Below are 23,608 nucleotides of genomic sequence, written 5' to 3'. Positions count from 1 at the left end.
GCCAATACAAAAGGGATGTTCAGTATAAGGAGCTTTATAAACTGCAAAACGGAAGGAGTGATTTATAAAGGAACGTGTCAGTGTGGTCTGGAATACATTGGTAAGACCAAAAGGGAATTTAGACGTCGAATAGGGGAGCATCTTGGGGATATTGAACACAAGAGGGATACCCCTATAGCAAGACATATAAATGAATGTCATGATGGAAAGAAATCAGCGATAAAATTTCCTGGCATTGAAAAGGTGAGGAAACCGATACGGGGGGGAGACTGGGATCGTTTAATCCTGCAAAGGGAAACAAGATGGATTTTCCATCTCAATACAGTCTCTCCTCAGGGTTTAGATGAGCAATTGACTTTTGCTTGTTTTATCTAAGGATGCTCAACTGTGGAGAAAATGTGCTAAATACTCTAGAAAGCCACAAGGTATATATGAAATGGTATAAGAAGGTGGTCTCCGAGTACATCTGGAGATAAAATCCCCAAATAAAATGTTATGAAAGGATTTATAAAAAGTTTTTGATAAATATATTTGTAGAGAGAAGAATTGTGGGTATTTTCTCTTCTTTTCTCCCTCCCTGAATTTAGAATTCTATATACAGTCATATGTAAAAGTTTGGGCACCCCTATTAATGTTAACCTTTTTTCTTTATAACAATTTTGGTTTTTGCAACAGCTATTTTAGTTTCATATATCTAATAACTGATGGACTCAGTTATATTTCTGGATTCAAATGAGGTTTATTGTACTAACAGAAAATCGGCAATCTGCATTTTAATAAAATTTGACCGGTGCAAAAGTATGGGCACCTCAACATAAAAGTGACATTAATATTTCGTAGATCCTCCTTTTGCAAAAATAACAGCCTCTAGTCGCTTCCTGTAGCTATTAATGAGTTCCTGGATCCTGGATGAAGGTATTTGTGACCATTCCTGTTTACAAAACAATTCCAGTTCAGTTAAGTTTGATGGTCGCCGAGCATGCACAGCCCGCTTCAAATCATACCACAGATGTTCAATGATATTCATGTCTGGGGACTGGGATGGCCATTCCAGAACATTGTAATTGTTCCTCTGCATGAATGCCTGAGTAGATTTGGAGCGGTGTTTTATATCATTGTCTTGCTGAATTATCCATTCCCTGCGCAACTTCAACTTCGTCACTGATTCTTGCACATTATTGTCAAGAATCTGCTGATACTGAGTTGAATCCATGCGACCCTCAACTTTAACAAGATTCCCGGTGCCGGCATTGGCCACACAGCCCCAAAGCATGATGGAACCTCCACCAAATTTTACTGTGGATAGCAAGTGTTTTTCTTGGAATGCTGTGTTTTTTAGCCTCCATGCATAACGCCTTTTTGTATGACCAAACAACTCAATCTTTGTTTCATCAGTCCACAGGACCTTCTTCCAAAATGTAACTGGCTTGTCCAAATGTGCTTTTGCATACCTCAGGCGACTCTGTTTGTGGCGTGCTTGCAGAAACGGCTTCTTTCTCATCACTCTCCCATACAGCTTCTCCTTGTGCAAACTGCGCTGTATTGTTGACCGATGCACAGTGACACCATCTGCAGCAAGATGATGCTGCAGGTCTTTGGAGGTGGTCTGTGGATTGTCCTTGACTGTTCTCACCATTCTTCTTCTCTGCCTTTCTGATATTTTTCTTGGCCTGCCACTTCTGGGCTTAACAAGAACTGTACCTGTGTTCTTCCATTTCCTTACTATGTTCCTCACAGTGGAAACTGACAGGTTAAATCTCTGAGACAACTTTTTGTATCCTTCCCCTGAAAAGCTATGTTGAATAATCTTTGTTTTCAGATCATTTGACAGTTGTTTTGAGGAGCCCATGATGCCACTCTTCATAGGAGAATCAAATAGGAGAACTACTTGCAAATGGCCACCTTAAATACCTTTTCTCATGATTTGATACACCTGGCTATGAAGTTCAAAGCTCAATGAGGTTACAAAACCAATTTAGTGCTTCAGGAAGTCAGTAAAAAGTAGTTAGGAGTGTTCAAATCAAGAAAATGATAAGGGTGCCCATACTTTTGCACTGGTCAAATTTTGTTTAAATGCAGATTGCACATTTTCTGTTAGTACAATAAACCTCATTTGAATCCAGAAATATAACTGAGTCCATCAGTTATTAGATATGTGAAACTGAAATAGCTGTTGCAAAAACCAAAATTTTTACAAAGAAAAAAGGTTAACATTAATAGGGGTGCCCAAACTTTTACATATGACTGTATATGGTGTGCCCGTTGGATGTCTTTGCAGGGCACGGGATTTTAGTGCTAAACCTGAGATATTGTGAAATATTCGTGAACGTGATTTGCTGAGGGCTGCCCATGTAAAATAAGGGTACCTCAATATACTACTAAGCGCGATTAGGCAGAGAAATGGCTGATATGAGAAAATAATGATATCACAACCTATTAATGAGCGTGATTTGGTGGGAAATGTGCTGCCTATAGGGGAGAATAAAGAAATCGGGATATATTTATAAGCGCGATGTGGTATAAGAATGCAATGTTTACATGAATGAACAAGAGATATCGCAATATTTTAGTAAACGCGAGAGAGATTTGCTCCTTATGCTCAGGGAGGAGAAAGCTCCGATGGAGCGCTGTGACGCTCTGTATACCAGTAAGAGAGAAACGTGAGTTTGCTGTGACAACTTTGTGAGCAACCCGGGAAACGGGGGATATGATTCTGGTTCCACAGCGGGTAAGGGAGCTGAAGGTTCCTATTTTCAGTGGCGTGTTAGATTTAACACAGGCTGAGAACCGGAAGTGGTCATAGCATCTCATAGACGGAAGTGGGACGGGGGAGCTATACACATGGCGATAAGCAGGAAGCAAATGCCTTTGTCGATATACAAGTTGTGAGTAACACATCTGTGGGGGATTTTGGATAATTACCATGTCAGCGCTCCATATGTGTGAGTGAGCGCCAGGGAGGTTTTGAAGAAAAGGATGTACCTGTCATTAGAATCTGTGTGGTTTAAGCAGGTCTTTGAAGTTTAATCTATTAATTTGGTTTGATTTATAAGAGGCAATGTGGGAGGATATGATTGCCATTATTATTATTATTATTATTATTTATTGTTATAGCGCCATTTATTCCATGGCGCTTTACATGTGAGGAGCGGTATACATAAAAACAAGTACAATAATCTTAAACAATACAAGTCATAACTGGTACAGGAGGAGAGAGGACCCTGCCCGCGAGGGCTCACAATCTTCAAGGGATGGGTGATAATACAGTAGGCGGGGGTAGAGCTGGTCGTGCAGCGGTTTGGTCGATCGGTGGTTACTGCAGGTTATAGGCTTGTCGGAAGAGGTGGGTCTTCAGGCTCTTTTTGAAGGTTTCGATGGTAGGTGAGAGTCTGATATGTTGTGGTAGAGAGTTCCAGAGTAGGGGTGATGCGCGAGAGAAATCTTGTATGCGATTGTGGGAAGAGGAGATAAGACGGGAGTAGAGAAGGAGATCTTGTGAGGATCGGAGGTTGCGTGCAGGAAAGTACCGGGAGACGAGGTCACAGATGTATGGAGGAGACAAGTTGTGGATGGCTTTGTATGTCATGGTTAGGGTTTTGTAATGGAGTCTCTGGGCAATTGGGAGCCAGTGAAGGGATTGACAGAGGGGAGAAGCTGGGGAATAGCGGGGGGACAGGTGGATTAGTCGGGCAGCAGAGTTTAGAATAGATTGGAGGGGTGCGAGAGTGTTTGAGGGGAGGCCACAGAGCATGAGGTTGCAGTAGTCAAGGCGAGAGATGATGAGGGCATGGACTAGGGTTTTTGCAGATTCTTGGGTGAGGAATGAACGGATGCGTGAAATATTTTTGAGTTGAAGTCGGCAGGAAGTGGAAAGGGTTTGGATATGTGGTTTGAAGGAGAGATCAGCGTCAAGGATTACTCCGAGGCAGCGAGCTTGTGGGACTGTGGGACCATTGCCATTATATTTATGCTATTCCTAGTGGGACATGCTGCCCGCTACTCCTAATAGAAGGAAGATTATGTGCTATTCCCCTGATGAATCAAGGCACTGAGGAAACGCGTCGGAAGGCACACAGGGTCAGTCCAGGTCTGGCTAGTGGCAGGGCTAGCTGTGGACTGTCCTTGTAAGGGCAGGAGTCTTGGGGGTCAGGATCAGTCCAAAATAGGGACTGGTGGGGACAATATATGGACCCCGACTCCATGATCTGGATAAAGGATGACTGGCACTACCAGAAATGGGTGAGATTGTTCCTTTAATTTTCTTTGAATTGTCTATTTGGATTGTCTCTGTGCTCCACATGATGTGTATATAATTGGTGGGGCTGAGTTTGTCCAACTGGGACAGTATTGATATAGATTTTCTTCCCATACAGGGGGTCGATGTGCTTGCAGAAAAAATATCCTTGACAGGGATGAAAAATGGTTTTATGATGTTATTTGATTGTTTGTGCACCGGTGTATGGGTTCACTTTGAATAATGGTGAAAGCCGTTTTTTAAGAAAAAAACGTAGAAATAAAAGTTAAGTTTTAGAAATTACCAATTTTGCTATATTTTGCTACTCTTTAGGATGTGCTAATATTGTGATATGAGATTGAGGTTGCTTCTTTAGCTATATATCTATGACACAGAATTACCAAGATGCAATGACTTTGGTAGCAAAATTTGGAAAGCCGGATTTATTTATTACGTTCACTTGCAAACCAAAGTGGGAAGAAATTCAGTCCGGCCTTTTACAACATGAAACAGCAATAGACCGCCCAGATTTGGTATCTACCATATTCCACTTAAAGCTACAAGAGTTACTAAATGACTTGACTGCAAAAAAAGGTGGAGTGATGGGACAAGTAAAGGCATACACCTACGTCATTGAATTTCAAAAAAGAGGTATTACATTCGTCTGAATGTTCGTAACAGTAATGTTAAGAATGGAATGATTAATAATGCACATTTAATGCATCCTTTTATTGTTTCATGTCTTCCTCATTGCCATATGCTCTTAATTCTGGACGACGAAGACAAGTTTCGAGAAGCTATCGATTGTGACAATGCTGTTTGTGCAGAAATTCCTGACACGGATATTAACAAGGAGCTTTACGATGTTGTCACCAGCTGCATGATTCATGGGCCCTGTGGAGAACACAATAGAAATTCACCGTGTATGGAAGATTTAAAAGGAATCCGGACATGCTCCAAAAAGTTTCCCAAAGACTTCAGCGAAGAAACAAATATTAAAGTGGATGGTTATCCAGTATACCACAGACGAAAAGATGGCATTAATCTCAAGATTAGGGATGTGGAAGTTGACAGCCGCTGGGTTGTACCATACAATCCCTACCTCTCTCAGAAATACAGCGCACACATAAATGTGGAAATCTGCTCTTCCATCCAGACCGTCAAATATATTTTCAAGTACGTGTACAAAGGACATGATGCAGCCATTGTTCAAGTGAACGAAGTCAGCAACACCGGCACTTACCACTGGGACGAGATTAAGACTTACATCGACACACGATATTTGGCATCGCCTAAAGCAATGTGGCGGCTGTGAAAATTCTAGATGTCTGCACGTTCCAATGCTGTAGAAAGACTTCCGGTACACCTACCTTTCCAACAATCAGTTTACTTTGAGGATGGAATGGAGCAGCTTTCTTTGGAAAAAGCTCAGCGTGATGGCACAAAACTTACGAAATGGTTAGTTCTAAACCAAACTGATCCATCAGCATGTCAGTATTTATATTGTGAAATACCCTACCATTATGTCTGGACAAATAAGTTTTGGAAGACAAGAAAAAGAGGTGCTGACAAGATCCTTCCAAGAATGTACTCTGTCTCTCCACAAGATATGGAAAGATTTTCCCTGCGCCTACTCCTGATGCATATCAAGGGTAAGTCATATTCATCTATTTGTACGTTATTAGATCATCCTGACTTTTTTATAACTTTGAATTATTTTCTTTATGTTGTTTACAGGTGCTACATCATTCGAAGATCTGAGAACAGTGGAAGGACACATATATGAAACTTATATTCTGGCAGCAAAGGCCATGGGATTATTGCATGACGATTAGAGTGGGACAAAACAATGGAAGAAGCATCTTTATTTAGAATGCCCGTTGAGCTTCAACAGCTATTTGCTGCAATCCTGAACCACGCCAACATCACAAGTGGACTTTATTTATACAACAAATACAAAAATAACATGATGGAAGACTTCCTCCTGACTCATAACGAATACATGGCTGAGCAGCAAACACTTGCCGATATCCAAGACCACTTACGACAGTTTTCTAAAGATTGCAAAAGTTGTGGACTACCTTCCCCATCAGATGCTTATAAAATGTGTGACATTGTTGATGTGGAAAGGGAGAAACAAGAATCTGAACGACTGCAGTTTCTGATGAACCTAGAACAGCGAGGCGCCTTTGAAACCATCATGAATGCAGTTAATAATCCAACCACATCACAAAAATGCTTTTTTTTATCTGGTGCAGGAGGTTGTGGAAAGACTTTCGTGTACAAGGCTTTGACATCTACTATACTTGGGAATGGTGGCATTGTAAAATCAGTTGCTCCTACCGGTTTGGCAGCTACATTACTAAAAGTTCATTTTAATTACGATTACAGAATACTGAAAAACGTAAATTTAAGATGTCTGTATTGAAGATTTTTTTTTGCCTTACACAGGCGGTAAAACAGTCCACTCCGGATTTGGAATTTCAATTCATTTGAAAGAGAGAACTGTATCAAGTATTAAAGAAGGAACCTCAGTCTGCCGAGAGCTTCGGGATACTAAACTTATTATATGGGATGAAATTTCAATGTCTCACGTTCATCTTTTCAATGCCGTTGATAGAAGCTTACGTATTCTCCTTCACAATGAAGAACCTTTTGGTGGGATCCTGATTGTTGTTGGAGGAGATTTTTGCCAGCAAGCTCCAGTTGTATTTCATGGAAATCGCGCTAGTATTGTAGAGGTGTGTGTCAAGAGCAGTCCAGTCTGGAAATCCTTCAAGGAACTGAAATTAATCAGGAACATGCAAGTCAATCCTGATGAGTTTGAATTTTGTGAGTGGCTGCTAACTGTTGGATCAGGAGTTGAAGATGGGAATCTGGTGGATTTTGTGAGGCTGAGCAAAGACATTCTGACTCATGACGTCGTGACGAGCATATTTGGGAATGACCTGAACTCTCTCACTCCTGCTGATCTTGCTTCCAGAGCAGTACTATGCCCTAAAAACTGTGACACGCTGACAGTCAATGAACAAGTGTTGAACATGCTTAGAGGTCAGACTAAATCATACTTCAATGTCGACAATATTTCATCCTGTGAGACAGAAAAAGAAAGAGCTCAGTACCCCATCGAATTTGTACATTCCCTAACTCCTATGGGCCTCCCTCCTCATATGCTGAACCTTAAGAAAGGCTGCTGTGTCATGCTACTCCGCAATCTAAATCCAAAGAAAGGACTGTGCAATGGTACTCGATTAATTGTAGAAACTCTTGGCACAAATCTCATCGACTGCAGTATTTTTTATGGGGAGCGTTGTGGTCAAAAGGTTCTCATTCCAAGAATACCATTGGAGACTAGCGAAAATTGCGATATCCCGTTTAAGTTAACAAGAAAACAATTCCCACTTCGTCTGGCTTATTCCATGACAATTACAAAATCGCAAGGACAAACATTCGATAAGATTGGCATTCTCCTACCTGATCCTGTATTCACGCATGGTCAATTATACACTGCATTCTCTAGATTAAAAAGTTGTAAAGGTCTTTCAGTTCAAATTGTACCTGGTAGAAGTCAAGGAAAGATCTTTGAAAATGACGAACATATACATTTAATTGTGTCTACAGAGAAAATTTTAACTTAATTTATGTTTCGTTATGAAATTTGTTTAGATGCTGGAGTGAATAAAAAACGCACATTTTACTGAATCCAGTTTGTTTTTGATTTTACACTGTGAATAAAATGTATCATTAGTATTATTCAGATTTTTAATGATTATTATTGTTATTAACTTAATTTTAATTTAATTTACCACCTGCGTAAGCGCTGATGAATGTTGTCATTATTTACTTTAGTTTACTCACCAGCAGTGTTAATTAGATAGCAATGAGCGTGCCGAGCAATAGCTGGCTGGAAACAGCTAGTACTGTATATGTCTGAAGATGGAGACAGTGATTGGGTTCCAGACTCATCCCATATAATAATCCCCAGTTGGGACTTCTGGCCACTGTCCCCATTCCCATAAGGCACCATGGCAGTGTCACTTGCGCAGGCGCAGTTCGCAAGGGCTGGCAGGCAGCGCAGGCACACGGAGTGCAGGCAGGGCAGTAGGCGTGGGCTCTGGCTCTGGATGTTGGCCAGGCACACGCTGCATGTCTCCAGCAGGCTGAGGGCCGCCCTCTCCCCACTCCACTCCTTAGGTCCAGGCTGGCTCTCCGCTTCGTTCTTGAGGGGCGGAAGAGGCACTGCCTGAGTGGAGGCCGTGGCCCTCTCCATGCTTGCAGGTCTCGGACTTTCCTGGGCCTCACCACCCTCTGAGCACTAACCACTCATGGCATCCTAACATCCGGCAAAAACGGTGACCTGACGCAGACTGAGCACCCGAGCCGGGACCACCTCCCCGCAGCAGCTACCATTCCACCCGCAGCTGGGTCCGAGGGAAACCTCTGGAACAGCGAAGCGAGTGCGCTGAACTCCGCTCTCTGGATCTCCCTGCGGTGTGGTACAGTCCAAACTGTAATTTTTTTTTCATTCCCCCCTCCAACAAGAGAGCGGGCACCTGAAACCACACCTTCAGCTCTGTATCCAATGGGAAAAGTGTGAGGAATATTACATGAGGTGGCGGGGCCTGCTCATGAATATTAAGAGAGTTCCTGCTCATCATGTAGATGAGGCTGCAGGGGCTTTGTGCTGTCCCAGGCGGAGAACAAAAGAGAAGGGTCTGACGGGGTGAGGAGGACAGAGGCAGGGCCTGTCAGAGGCTGGGGGAGAGGAGAACAAAGGTAGGGCCTGCCAGAGGCTGAGGGAGAGGTGGACAGAGGCAGGGCCTACCAGAGGTTGGGGGAGAGGAGGACAGAGAAAGAGGCCGGGGGAGAGGATGACAGAGGCAGAGGCCAGGAGAAAGGAGGATAGAGGTAAGGGCTGGGGGAGAGGAGGACAGAGACAAGGGCCAAAGGCCAAGGGAGAGGAGGACAGAGGCAGAGGCCAGGGGAGAGGAGGACAGAGGCAGGTCCTGCCAGAGGTCAGGGGAGAGGAGGACAGAGGCAGGGCCTGCCAGAGACCAGAAGAGAGGAGGACAGAGGGAGGGCCTGCCAGGGGCCTGGGGAGAGGAGGACAGAGGCAGGGCCTGCCAGGGGCCAAAGGAGAGGAGGACAGAGGCAGGGCCTGCTAGGGGCCAGGGGAGAGAAGGACAGAGGCAGGGCCTGCTAGGGGCCAGGGGAGAGGTGGACAGAGGCAGGGCCTGCCAGAGGCTGGGGGAGAGAAGGACAGATGCAGGGCCTGCCAGAGGCTGTGGAAGAGGAGGACAGAGGCAAGACCTACCAGTGGAGAGGAGGACAAAGGCAGGGCCTGCCAGGGGCAAGGGGCGAGGAGAACAGAGGCAGGGCCTGCGGGGGGAGAGGAGGACAGAGGCAGGGCCTGCCAGAGGCCAGGGGAGTGGAGGTCAGAGGCAGAGGCCAGGGGAGAGGAGGACAGAAGCAGGGGCTGCCGGGGGAGAGGAGGACAGAGGCAGGGCCTGCCAGAGGCCGGGAGAGAGGATGAAAGGACTGCAGGAGGTTCATTTGCATCTCATTAGTATGCAAATGAGCTGGTAATAGTAATGAGCCCAGATTAGCATTATGTAAATCATCTTGGAATTTAAGGGATTCTCCAATTTTTATTTTACATATTTTGATGGCGATTCCATTTGTTCCTGTCATCAAGGCTTGAAATAAGTCAGAACCAATCAGATCACAGAATATGGTCATGTGACCAGGAATCTATCTACAAATATAATCGCCAGTTAGGACTTCCAGCCACTGTCCCTGAATCCCATAAGGCTCCGCGGCAGTGTCACTTGCGCAGGCGCAGTTTGTGGCCTTGCGGCCATGAACTGCTCCTGCGGAAGTGACATGCACGTCTCCACTATTCCCACGCAGGTGCAGTAACAGCCGCATAGTTACTACGCATGAGCGGGAATAGCAGTGCGGAAACTGTCCCTGCGCAAACTTCCGGCCGCTGTCCCCAAATTCCATAAGGCACTGCGGCAGTGTCATTTGCACAGGCGCCTGTGTAAGTGGCATTCACGTCACCACTATTCCTGCGCATGTGCAGTAACAGCCACAACTGCGTGCTCTACCCGCCGCAAACGGTGTGAGACATGCCCGCTGCTCCTGTCAGCACCACTAAGCATGCACAGATGTTAATTTCACCACACTCCTGATGTGATAGCATCGGGACTATTTCCATTATGTCATAACAATCACACGTGAGCCCGGGAGAGTGTAATGCTCGTGCCCTGACATGGTTGGCGCGAGCGCAGGGGATGTGGCCCCACTGGACCACAAACCAGGCTTCCCCGGAAGGGGCGTAACTAAGCAGCTACTTTGGTGTTCACTGGAGCCTCTGATGGTGAGGTCAGGTTTGTGCGGCAGGTAGCTGCCAGGTGCCACTCCAGGGTGGTGTCTGGCTGTGACTGCTGATCCCACTGAAGGACAGGATACTGCGAGCAGGTGCGGGCTAGTACAAACTGACATGACGGGTACTCTAGGAGAAACGGCTTGAGACACTGACAGGCAGGCGGGCACAGCTGAGACACTGGCAGGTACAGTCATGGCCAAAAGTATAGACACCCCTGCAATTCTGTCAGATAATGCTCAGTTTCTTCCTGAAAATGATTGCAAACACAAATTCTTTGGTATTATTATCTTCATTTAATTTGTCTTAAATGAAAAAACACAAAAGAGAATGAAGCAAAAAGCAAAACATTGATCATTTCACACAAAACTCCCAAAATGGGCCAGACAAAAGTATTGGCACCCTCAGTCTAATACTTGGTTGCACAACCTTTAGCCAAAATAACTGCGACCAACCGCTTCCGGTAACCATCAATGAGTTTCTTACAATGCTCTGCTGGAATTTTAGACCATTCTTCTTTGGCAAACTGCTCCAGGTCCCTGATATTTGAAGGGTGCCTTCTCCAAACTGCCATTTTTAGATCTCTCCACAGGTGTTCTATGGGATTCTGGTCTGGACTCATTGCTGGCCACCTTAGAAGTCTCCAGTGCTTTCTCTCAAACCATTTTCTAGTGCTTTTTGAAGTGTGTTTTGGATCATTGTCCTGCTGGAAGACCCATGACCTCTGAGGGAGACCCAGCTTTCTCACAGTGGGCCCTACATTAAGCTGCAAAATTTGTTGGTAGTCTTCAGACTTCATAATGCCATGCACATGGTCAAGCAGTCCAGTGTCAGAGGCAGCAAAGCAACCCCAAAACATCAGGGAACCTCCGCCATGTTTGACTGTAGGGACCGTGTTCTTTTCTTTGAATGCCTCTTTTTTTCTCCTGTAAACTCTGTGTTGATGCCTTTGCCCAAAAAGCTCTACTTTTGTCTCATCTGACCAGAGAACATTCTTCCAAAATGTTTTAGGCTTTTTCAGGTAAGTTTTGGCAAACTCCAGCCTGGCTTTTTTATGTCTCGGGGTAAGAAGTGGGATCTTCCTGGGTCTCCTACCATACAGTCCCTTTTCATTCAGACACCGACGGATAGTACGGGTTGACACTGTTGTACCCTCGGACTGCAGGGCAGCTTGAACTTGTTTGGATGTTAGTCGAGGTTCTTTATCCAACATCCGCACAATCTTGCGTTGAAATCTCTTGTCAATTTTTCTTTTCCGTCCACATCTAGGGAGGTTAGCCACAGTGCCATGGGCTTTAAATTATTGATGACACTGCACACGGTAGACACAGGAACATTCTGGTCTTTGGAGATGGACTTGTAGCCTTGAGATTGCTCATGCTTCCTCACAATTTGGTTTCTCAAGTCCTCAGACAGTTATTTGGTCTTCTTTCTTTTCTCCATGCTCAATCTGGTATACACAAGGACACAGGACAGAGGTTGAGTCAACTTTAATCCATGTCAACTGGCTGCAAGTGTGATTTAATTATTGCCAACACCTGTTAGGTGCCACAGGTAAGTTACAGGTGCTGTTAATTACACAAATTAGAGAAGTATCACATGATTTTTCGAACAGTGCCAATACTTTTGTCCACCCTCTTTTTTATGTTTGGTGTGGAATTATATTCAATTTGGCTTTAGGACAATTTTTTTTGTGTTTTTTCATTTAAGACAAATTAAATGAAGATAATAATACCAAAGAATTTGTGTTTGCAATCATTTTCATGAAGAAACTGAGTATTATCTGACAGAATTGCAGGGGTGTCAATACTTTTGGCCATGACTGTAGGCAGGTACGGCTGAAACACTGGCAGGCAGGCGGGCACGGTTGAGACAGTGACAGGCAGGTGGGCACGGCAGAGACACTGGCAGGCAGGCGGGACAGGAACTGACTCGGTAGTGACAGGACAGAGACTCGGACTGGGATAAGTAGTATATGTGAACAGGTAGGGGGCTGTTCACACTGGCAGTGCAGGAACTGGTTCAGGAAGGGCAGGAACATAGACAGGTACGAAGGGTATGAGAGAACAGGTAGAGAGCGGTTCACACAGAAGATGCAGGAACAGACTAGGAACCAATACAGATGGGTAGAACAAGTATCCGCAAGATAAAGAATGGAAGCAAAGCAGAACTGCAGGGATGTGGAGCAGAGAAGAACCACAAAGAGCAGAGCAGGGTTGAACCGCAAGGCTGCAGAGAGGCACTGCAGTTTGCAGCAAGAGGTTCTGCAGCAACAGGAGCTACCGAAGGGAAATAGCGCGGAACTGCAAGGTATGAGGAGAGGAACTACAGCAAGAGGTTCTGCAGCAGCAGGGGCAAAGCAAAGCGGAACTGCAAGGTATGTGGAGAGAAGATGCAGCAAGAGGTTCTGCAACAGCCAAAACGGAGCACAGGCAGAACCACAAGAGTGCAGAGCACAGGCAGAACCGCAAGAGTGTGGAGCACAGGCAGAACCGCAAGAGTGCGGAGCACAGGCAGACCTGCAAGAGTGCGGAGCACAGGCAGATGGAGTGGACACAAGGATAGACACAGCGGGGAAAGGAGCCACAGACAAGGAGGCCAACAGACAGAGGTTAGAACAGAGCTCAGACTAGGCAACGTACAGGGCAAGGCACAGAGACAGGGATAAAACGGACACAGGTATAGGGCGGAGTTCAGACAAGGTACGAGTCAGTGCACAGGAACAAGGACACAGACCAGGATATTCTGCCTCCTGGTGGGCGGAACGAGAAATGCACAAGGCACAGAGACAGGAATACAGAGACCAGGATATTCTGCCTCCTGGTGGGCGGAAAACATGACACAAAGCAGACGGAAACAGATCTGGATATGATGCCCCCAGAGCAGGCAGAGTAGACAGAGATAGGACAGGACCTGGCAACTCAGCAGCAAGGCACTGACTGAGGGCATTGCTCAGGCAGCTTCCACCGGGTGGAGCTGCCCTAAATCCTACTGGTCTCTTAGTAATTGGCTGGGAACACCATTGGCAGGTGCACACTGATTCTATAAGAATCATAGAGTGCTGGCACCGCCCCCCTATGCACACAGCCAGGAAGTATGCAGAGAGCAGGCATGAGTCAAGAGGCATACAGCATAGAGCCGGCAGCAGACAGAACTCACAGCATGGCCTGGAGTAGTGAGTAAGGTAGGTGGGGGATGGGAGGCCATGCAGTGATGCCGGCAGGGTTGTTATAGAGAGATGCCTGTGCGGGAGGTGAACAAACTGTAAGTGTTTTTCATGAGGGTAAACATTCAGATTGAGAAGGGCTTGTCTTAGTAGTGGACAACCCCTTTAATGAGAGGAGGAGATGTAAGAGAGGGCATGGAATCACATACTGACCAATCACATAGAGACTATCTTCTCTCTCCTCATAGCAGTGGATACCGCACTGTCCTTCTAGCGGTAACCCACACAGAGCAGCAGCAGCAGCGATCTGACTTTTGAATGTCAATCTTTAGACTGAAATGTCTTGTACATTTTGGATTGCTATCACAAAATAAAAACCATCTTGTTTGAATCACAAGTGAGTGCCAATTTTATATTTTACGAAGTCCTATAGAGTGACTGGTGACTTTTCATTTCAGCCCAGACTACTCCATTAAAAACAAGTCCCAAAAATAATAAAAGAAGTTTTTCAATAAATTCAGTGTACCCCAAGTGAGTAATATTACATTGCTAATATAGAGTGTAACTACATAAAAAGTTATGACTCTCAGTATGCTTGATTAACGAGAAGTGTAACTTTTTGAATAATAATATTATCGAGCTAAGAAAACTATGAAACGCTGCATATCACTTTATTAGGAATTTTTCTTCATTCCTGTAAAAAAATTGCATGAAAGTGGCTTCTAAACTGCTTCTTTACCACCACCTATTTGCAAGCCTTTAGCTGCATTGATATTAGAACGCTCTTATTTGGAGTACAGATGATAGCAGTGAAAAGGTCAGTTCAACACTTGTGTTTCCCTAAGACTCAGAATAAGCTGCTTCAGGACATTGTTCTAATAAGGGCATGGACCATTCTACTGCCATCATCTGTACTCTAAATGAGTATGTTGTGATATCAATGCAAATGAAGGCAGGCAATATTTTTTTTACAGGAATGAAGATAAATCTATTAATAAAGCAATTTTTTAAGTTTTGCAACTTTATGTATAACAAAAAAAAATGTAGCGACTATAAAATAATGAAAGCAAAAACTGCCTCATGTAGGTCCTAAATAGACCATGGCCTCAATTCATCATATGCAGCATATTTTAAGTCACTTTCCTTTTTTGCTTTCTGGTTTTAAAATTGTTTAAAATGGCGCACGTGCTTAATGAATTTGTTGCAAATATTTTTTTTTTATCTAGAACTAGCATATTCACAAATACCCCACGGGGTGACGGGAGTGAAGCTGTGCTAATTTTTGTGAAAGTTGCAATTGATGAATCGTACTAAAACATCTGTAACCACTAAACATCGCAAAAAAATGGAAAAAAGACAAGCATATATAAAATTGACTTCATTAAAGGCACAAATAGAATCATGAATTAGGTGCAAACAAAAAAAGGGGCACAAAAAATACAAAACTATACAAAAAACAGGTGCAAAGGCGGTGATGAATTGGCGCCCATGTTCCGAAAAGGTTGTAGTAATTTTTCTTTTTTTTTATTATCATGTTTAGGTTCCAAAATTCTGTGATGGCTAATAAATGTGCATAAACATAAAGAGGGGTTTCATATGCCATTCATAAAATGTAGTGCATTGGAATAAAACATGCCAACATTTTTAGAAGGCACATACCTCTTAATAAATTCTATACATCTGGGGCTGACTTAAAGAAAGAAACTGAATTATATGCATAATATGAACAGGCATAGACTTGTGAGACTTGTGCTCAAACTTGCCCAACTTTCTCTCTAGATTTTTTCCAACCAAATTGTGCAACCCCACTAAAGGTTTGATATTTTAGGGCAAAAAAGGTTTGAGCTAAAAGTTGATTCTCTCTGTCTTGGTACAAATACTTCTCGCACTTCTCATTCTTTTTACCATCTGGTCTCTCACTTCTAGGAACTCAGATGTGGCATTTCCCCACCTCTCATGCTATTAGAGAGGGTCTTACATATTATCTACGTGACAGTGTCTTTTACTGATTTTACTGACTGGCAGGTTATTTTCTTCAGCTGAATACTCTTCTTACACTCCTTGCCAGCACAGCACTGGCTTCTTCTACAGTCTTTCAAATCTACACACCCAATTATGGATAGCTTGCTTTCTATCTCTTATGGGTTGCTTAGTCTCCACAGAGATAAACTTCTGGGGTACTGAGACAAAGTGAATGAAGCAAAATGCAAAAAAATCAGATTATGGAAATTTGGATTCCAAAGTTTTCAGAAGTCCGAATTTTTGTAACATTCAAGTCGAATTTGATTTGCCTCAAACCGATTTGTTCATCTCTAAATAGTATGTCTCTCCAGAAGAAGCTGGCAGTGAAACGCGTGTCTGGGTGAGGGGACGCTGAGCAGACACATGTGACCTCTTGCTACTGTATTTTTCAGCGTTTATTCTCCGGCGCGCAGAAAAGATTTGGCTTGAAAAAGGCATGTTTGTGCCAAAACGTTGCAGAAGTACATCTGTTTTCCACTTGGGTCATTTTTGTTTTTTTATGGTGGTGGTTCTAGCCTCATTTTTCATATGAATATTATCATTTGAGTGCCGATGTTTCTTGTTATTTAGTTATTATTCAGAATTTTCTTCAGAGCACCATAACCCATCAACAGTGAGCACCTCTTATATTCTATATAAATAGTATGTCTAACATAACTTTACCTCAAGACGACAATGTTGTTCTTAAAAATGACGATAAAGAAACATAAGCATTCTATTTGCTTGTATGAGGGTGAGGTCAACCTGCTGTCAACTCTCTTACCCAGGGACTATTATTTAGCTGTGGTATATCTCACATTGCAGTCAGTGTTTATTCCTTGTTTGTCACATTATTTTTGATTATTATTTTTAGAAGACTAATATGCAGCTTTTACAGACACTAGTCTTTGAGAAAAAGAAGTCATCAATAACAGTGCTTAGTATTTCCATTGAGAGGGTATTTCATTCACTGCAGATGGAAATGTAATTGAAATTATCTGAAGAGGAAAAAAAAGCTAGAGCATACAAATATAGAACGAAGAAAAGCCATTTGGTCTTTGGCAGTACAGACACTGCTTAGCTAATCCATGTTGAGTGCAATTCAATACTCTTTCATCTAATGCTGTACTCAAGGAAGACAATTAAGGCATAATGCAATAACAGCTGACACAAATCTGTTTGGTTGCCCAGAAGCAGATTAAAGAATAGTTAAAATCATGCAAATCTAATTTAAGGGGTTCTTTTACGTTATTATCTAATCCCAAGCATCAGTTTTTGATTAATACATTTATATTGCCAACACAAAGACTGCAAGAGGCGAAAAGTGCCAAAATGATTCAAGTGTAAAAGTTACATGTGGAGATTTAAAATCCAATAAATATCTTCTGTTATTATTGGCTCATATATTAAATTATATACATAAAAAACAATTTAATTTGGAGGTGAAATGAAATAAACAGTCATCATGGGGCATTAGCGATTAGCTACAAGTTAGAGGGCGCATTCTGCATAATCTAGGAAGGCCACATTTTATTAATTTATAATTGTCACAACAATTGTTAATGTCACCTGTAGCCTATTCAGACTGACACCTCTCACTATCAGATTATAAAAACAGATTATCAATATACAGGCACTTCACTCATGTTTAACATGCCCATATTGTTTTCCAACCCCATGACTTCAATCATCAGTCACCTCTTTAAGTACGTTCATGAAAGACAGGAAAAGTGAGACATGTATCCTCTGGATCAGGCTCTGTCTTTCACCTATTTACAATATCGAAATGCGAATGAATAGTTCTCTAATTATCAATCAGTCTATACAGTATAATTTCTGAATCTGCTATACAGTTGTGGCCAAAAGTATTGACACTCCTGCAAGTCTGTCAGATAATACTCAGTTTCTTCCTGAAAATGATTGCAAACACAAATTCTTTGGTATTATTATCTTCATTTAATTTGCCTCAAATGAAAAAACACAAAAGAGAATGAATCAAAAAGCAAAACATTGATCATTTCACACAAAACTCCAAAAATGGGCCAGACAAAAGTATTGGCACCCTCAGCCTAATACTTGGTTGCACAACCTTTAGCCAAAATAACTGCGACCAACCACTTCCGGTAACCATCAATGAGTTTCTTACAATGCTCTGCTGGAATTTTAGACCATTCTTCTTGGGCAAACTGCTCCAGGTCCCAGATATTTGAAGGGCGCCTTCTCCAAACTGCCATTTTTAGATCTCTCCACAGGTGTTCTATGGGATTCAGGTCTGGACTCATTGCTGGCAACCTTAGAAGTCTCCAGTGAATTCTCTCAAACCATTTTCTAGTGCTTTTTGAAGTGTGTTTTGGGTCATTGTCCTGCTGGAAGACCCATGACCTCTGAGGGAGACCCAGCTTTCTCACACTGGGCCCTACATTATGCTGCAAAATTTGCTGGTAATCTTCAGACTTCATAATGCCATACACACGGTCAAGCAGTCCAGTGCCAGAGGCAGCAAAGCAACCCCAAAACATCAGGGAACCTCCGCCATGTTTGACTGTAGGGACTGTGTTCTTTTCTTTGAATGCCTCTTTTTTTCTCCTGTAAACTCTATGTTGATGCCTTTGCCCAAAAAGCTCTACTTTTGTCTCATCTGACCAGAGAACATTCTTTCAAAACGTTTTAGGCTTTTTCAGGTAAGTTTTGGCAAACTCCAGCCTGGCTTTTTTATGTCTCGGGGTAAGAAGTGGGGTCTTCCTGGGTCTCCTACTATACAGTCCCTTTTCATTCAGATGCCGATGGATAGTACGGGTTGACACTGTTGTACCCTCGGACTGCAGGGCAGCTTGAACTTGTTTGGATGTTAGTCGAGGTTCTTTATCCAACATCCGCACAATCTTGCGTTGAAATCTCTTGTCAATTTTTCTTTTCCGTCCACATCTAAGGAGGTTAGCCACAGTGCCATGGGTGTTGTGAGCTCATCTGTTCATTCATCTTTTGTGTCCGAGGATCTCCCTCTTCTGGTGAAGGAAGGTAGTGAGGCTGATTTGGATGAAAGAAACCAAACACCTGATCAGGTGGATTGTGACTGGGTAACAGGTACTACAGATGGGATATAAGGCAGCTGACGCCCTTCTGAGTCGCTGGTGATTTCTCTGCTGAATTCTTGGAGACCAGTCTGATTCCTGCTTCCCAAAGATAAGTTTTTGCTCTGCTATTGAACTTATTAGTTTTGGTTTTGTTTATCTTGTTTTTTGAGTTCAGCCATCCCCGGCCGGGGGTGTGCTGGTTTCTTTTTCCTTGGTCAGTGTTCTCTTTTGCTCTGCTTCCAGAATATTCTGAGTGCTGATATAGGGTTTGAAGTCTAGTGACTTCAGGGTCCTTTTTGCTTATCAGGTGTTTTCATCTTGCTTCACCTTCATTATATGTTGGGGGCTGCCTATTGCTTTGGGGTCTGCTCTTGGGCAGTCAGTTTTTCCCTTTTCTCTCTTTAGGCTTATTTAGATCTCTGGCTGTGACGAGGTGTCTAGGATCACCGTAGGAACACTCCACGGCTACTGCTAGTTGTGTGATAGGATCAGGGGTCTGCAATCCGCTAGTTTCCAACCTCTCTGATTTTCTGGGCTGAGCTTGTGTTTTGTTTTTTCCTCCTCGGTGACTCAATCATAACAGAATCACCAGCCATACCGCAGATTCTAGGGTACTCAAAAGCAGCAAGGAATTTTTTTTTAAAAAAAGGGAAAAAAAAATGGTGTCAGAATTTTTTTTTTGTGTATATTTTTTCCTCTTTTTCTCTGAGGCCGTAGGAGGAATATTTTTTTTTTCTGATGGAGTTTAAGCAATTGTCTGATCGTGTGGAGCAGCTTGCTGCTGAAGTGCGAGGAATTTCCGCCTATCTTGCTCATTCACACGCTGCTGAACCAAAAATCCCCACTCCTGATGTGTTTTTTGGGGATCGGTCTAAATTTTTGCATTTTAAGAATAATTGTAAATTATTTCTTGCCTTGAAGCCTAACTCATCGGGAAGCTCTGCGCAGCAGGTTAAAATTGTCATCTCCTTGCTGCGCGGCGATCCCCAGGATTGGGCGTTTTCTTTAGTACCAGATGATCCTATTCTAGCTAATGTGGACGCATTTTTTCAGGCCTTTGGGTTGTTGTATGATGAACCTAATGCTATTGATCAAGCTGAAAAGACCCTGTTGGCATTGAGCCAGGGTCAAGATTCTGCAGAACTGTACTGTCAAAAATTCCGAAAGTGGGCGGTCCTCACCACTTGGAATGATGGTGCCTTGGCAGCTCTCTTTCGGAAGGGTTTGTCGGAAATTGTAAAAGATACTATGGTGGGATTTCCTGTTCCCTCTGGTCTTGACGATTCTATGTCATTAGCCATTCAGGTTGATCGGCGTTTACGTGAACGTAAAATTATACGGGAAATGCTGCCACCTGTTGAACAAATGTCTGAACCTATGCAATGTGAAAGAGTTTTGTCTAGGGCGCAACGTCAGGAGTTTAGAAGACGTAATAAGCTATGTTTTTTCTGTGCAGATGCCTCTCACATTATTTCTGTCTGCCCTAAATGAGAGAAACGTTTTGCACACACATTTGCTGTAGGTGGTGTACAACCTAAGTTTCTTCTGGCAATTACTCTGATCTCCTCCCTGTCTACATTTTCTGCTAAATCCTTTTTGTGGATTCAGGAGCGGCCTTGAACCTAATGGATTTAGATTTTGCTAAACGTTGTGGTTTCCCTATGACACCCCTGCAGACACCTATTCCTTTGAGGGGTATTGATGCTACTCCTTTGGCGAAGAATAAACCTCAGTTTTGGACCCAGGTGGTAATGCGGGTCGCCCCAGACCATCAAGAAAATTGCAGATTTTTGGTGTTGCATAATTTGCATGATACCATCGTGCTGGGGTTCCCCTGGTTGCAAATCCATAACCCAGTTTTGGATTGGAAATCTGTATATGTGGTGAGTTGTGGTTGTCGGTGTGCTCTTAGTGACACTCCTGTTTTCTCCACCTCTCCCCAGTCGCATGAGGTTCCTGACTATTTGGCTGATTTTTATGATGTGTTTAGTGAGAGTAAGTCTGTGTCTTAGTCTCCTCATAGGAGTTATGAGCAATTGAGCTGAGTCCGGGGTGTAAATTTCCCAAGGGTTGACTTTTTAATTTATCTGTACCCGAACATGAGGCTATGCGTTCTTATATTAAGGAGTCGTTGGAGAAGGGTCATATTAGACCATCCTCTTCACCCTTGGGTGCCAGGTTTTTTTTGTGGCCAAGAAGGATGGTTCATTAAGGCCCTGTATTGACTATCGCTCCCTTAACAAAATTACTGTTAAATATCTGTATCTGCTACCCCTGATTTCTGACCTATTTTCTAGAGTTGAAGGTGCTTGCTGGTTTACCAAGCTTGACCTCAGGGGGGCGTATAATCTTATTCGCATTAAGCATGGGGATGAATGGAAGACAGTGTTTAATACTCCGGAGGGACATTTTGAGTACCTGGTGATGCCTTTTGGGCTCACTAACGCCCCTTCTGTCTTCCAGTGCTTCATGAATGATATTTTCCAGGACTTTGTGGATAAGTTTCTGATCATCTATTTGGATGATATTTTGATCTTTTCCAGGGATTGGGACTCTCATGTGGAACATGTTCGGACTGTGTTCCGGATTTTGAGGGAAAACTCCCTGTATGTTAAGGGATCGAAATGTCTTTTTGGTGTACAGAGGATTTCATTTTTGGGATTTATTTTGTCTCCGTCAACTATTGAAATGGACCCGGCCAAGGTACAGGCCATTTATGATTGGGTGCAGCCCACTTCTTTGAAGGCTCTCCAGAAGTTTTCGGGTTTTGCTAATTTTTATCGTAAGTTTATAGCCAATTTTTCTGTTATTGCCAAACCATTGACTGATTTGACTAAGAGGGGCGCTGATTTGCTGAATTGGTCTCCAGAGGCTGCTTCTTCTTTTCAGGAGCTGAAGCGGAGGTTCACTTCTTCTCCGGTTTTGCGACAACCCGATGTCTCACTTCCATTTCAGGTGGAGGTGGATGCTTCAGAGACTGGTGCAGTAGCTGTTTTGTCCCAAAAAGATCCTGTAACATCTAAAATGAACCCCTGTGCCTTCTTTTCCCGAAAGTTCTTTCCTTCGGAACGCAACTATGATATGGGGAATCGAGAACTGTTGACCATGAAGTGGGCATTTGAGGAGTGGAGACATTGGTTGGAGGGAGCTAGACATCAAGTTGTGGTCCTCACTGACCTCAAGAATTTGATCTACCTTGAGTCGGCTAAATGCTTGAATCCGAGACAGGCCAGGTGGGCCTTGTTTTTCACATGTTTTGATTTTGTGGTCTCCTTTCTTCCAGGCACTAAGAACTTTAAGGCTGATGCCCTCTCTAGGAGTTTTTTGGCCGATTCTCCTTTGTGACCAAGCCTGCTACCATCTTAGGTGAGGGGGTGGTTCTTTCTGCCATCTCACCTGATTTGAGACGTGCTCTGGAGAAGTTTCAGGAGGATAAGCCTGAGTGTTGTCCCAGTGGTAGGTTATATGTTCCTGACCAGTGGAGGAGGAAAGTGATGTCTGAGGTTCATTGCTCCGCATTGGCTGGTCATCCAGGTATTTTTGGTACTAGAGATTTGGTGAGTCGGTCTTTTTGGTGGCCTGCCTTGTCTCGTGATGTCAGAAATTTTGTGCAGTCCTGTGGGACTTGCTCCCGATCTAAGCCTTGTTCTCATTCCAGTGGGTTGTTGATGCCTTTGCCGGTGCCCAGGAGGCCATGGACCCATATTTCAATGGATTTTATTTCTGATCTGCCTGTCTCTCAGAGGATGACTTTTATCTGGGTGATTTGTGATAGATTCTCTAAGATGGTCCATCTTGTACCACTCCCTAAGTTGCCATCTTCCTCAGAGTTGGTGCCCTTGTTTTTGCAACAGGTGGTTCGCTTGCACGGGATTCCTGAGAACATTGTATCGGACGGAGGAGTTCAGTTTGTCTCTAGATTCTGGAGGACCTTTTGTTCCAAGTTGGGAATTCAGTTGTCCTTCTCCTCTGCATTTCACCCTCAGACCAATGGGCAGACGGAGAGAACAAACCAGACTTTGGAGGCTTATTTGAGATGTTTTATATCTGCTGATCAGGATGATTGGGTCTCATTTTTACCCTTGGCCGAATTTGCTTTAAATAATAGAGCTAGTTCAGCCACTTTGATGTCACCCTTTTTCTGTAACTTTGGGTTTCATGCTCGATTTTCTACAGGGCAGGTGGAGTCTTCTGCTTGTCCAGGGGTTGACACTGTGGTGGAAAGAATGCAGCAGATTTGGGACCAAGTGGTGGATAAGTTGTCTCTTTCCCAGGAAAAGGCCCAACGGTTTTCTAACCGGCATAGGACCATTGGTCCCCGGTTTAAGGTGGGTGATATGGTCGGGTTGTCATCAAAGAATATCTCTATGAAAGTGGCTTCTCCAAAGTTTAAACCTAGATTTATTGGACCTTACAAGATTTTGGAGATTATTAATCCGGTCTCTTTTCGGTTGGCTCTTCCTGTCACATTTAAGATTCATAATGTGTTTCATAAGTCCTTGTTGAAGAGGTTTGTTGAACCAGTGGTTCCTATGGTGGCACCTCCTGACCCTGTGTTGGTTGAAGGTAACATGGAATATGAGGTAGAGAAGATACTGGATTCCCGTCTGGCTAGACGGAGACTCCAGTATTTGGTTAAGTGGAAGGGTTATGGTCAGGTGAATAATTCCTGGGTCTCTGCCTCTGATATTCATGCCGAAAGATTGGTGCTTTTCATCGGGCTCATCCTGATCGGCCTGGTGGCT

General features: G+C 43.5%; 1 protein-coding gene across 1 annotated transcript; it reads left to right on the top strand.

Annotated features, from left to right (window-relative positions):
• The first annotated feature begins 4,620 nt into the window (after nt 1-4,620).
• On the top strand, nt 4,621-15,345 carry LOC141049471 (uncharacterized). Its single transcript, XM_073545944.1, is given in 5 exon segments — nt 4,621-4,885; nt 4,975-5,886; nt 6,070-6,598; nt 6,681-7,327; nt 15,329-15,345. Coding segments are annotated over 5 exon segments (2,370 nt in total).
• The last annotated feature ends 8,263 nt before the right edge of the window (nt 15,346-23,608 follow it).

Source organism: Dendrobates tinctorius, unplaced genomic scaffold (assembly GCF_039654945.1).
Source record: "Dendrobates tinctorius isolate UK_male_01 unplaced genomic scaffold, ASM3965494v1 ptg000144l, whole genome shotgun sequence".
NCBI classification, from domain to species: domain Eukaryota; kingdom Metazoa; phylum Chordata; class Amphibia; order Anura; family Dendrobatidae; genus Dendrobates; species Dendrobates tinctorius.
Note: the sequence above shows the minus strand (reverse complement) of the source record. Positions and strands in the feature narration are given on the sequence as shown.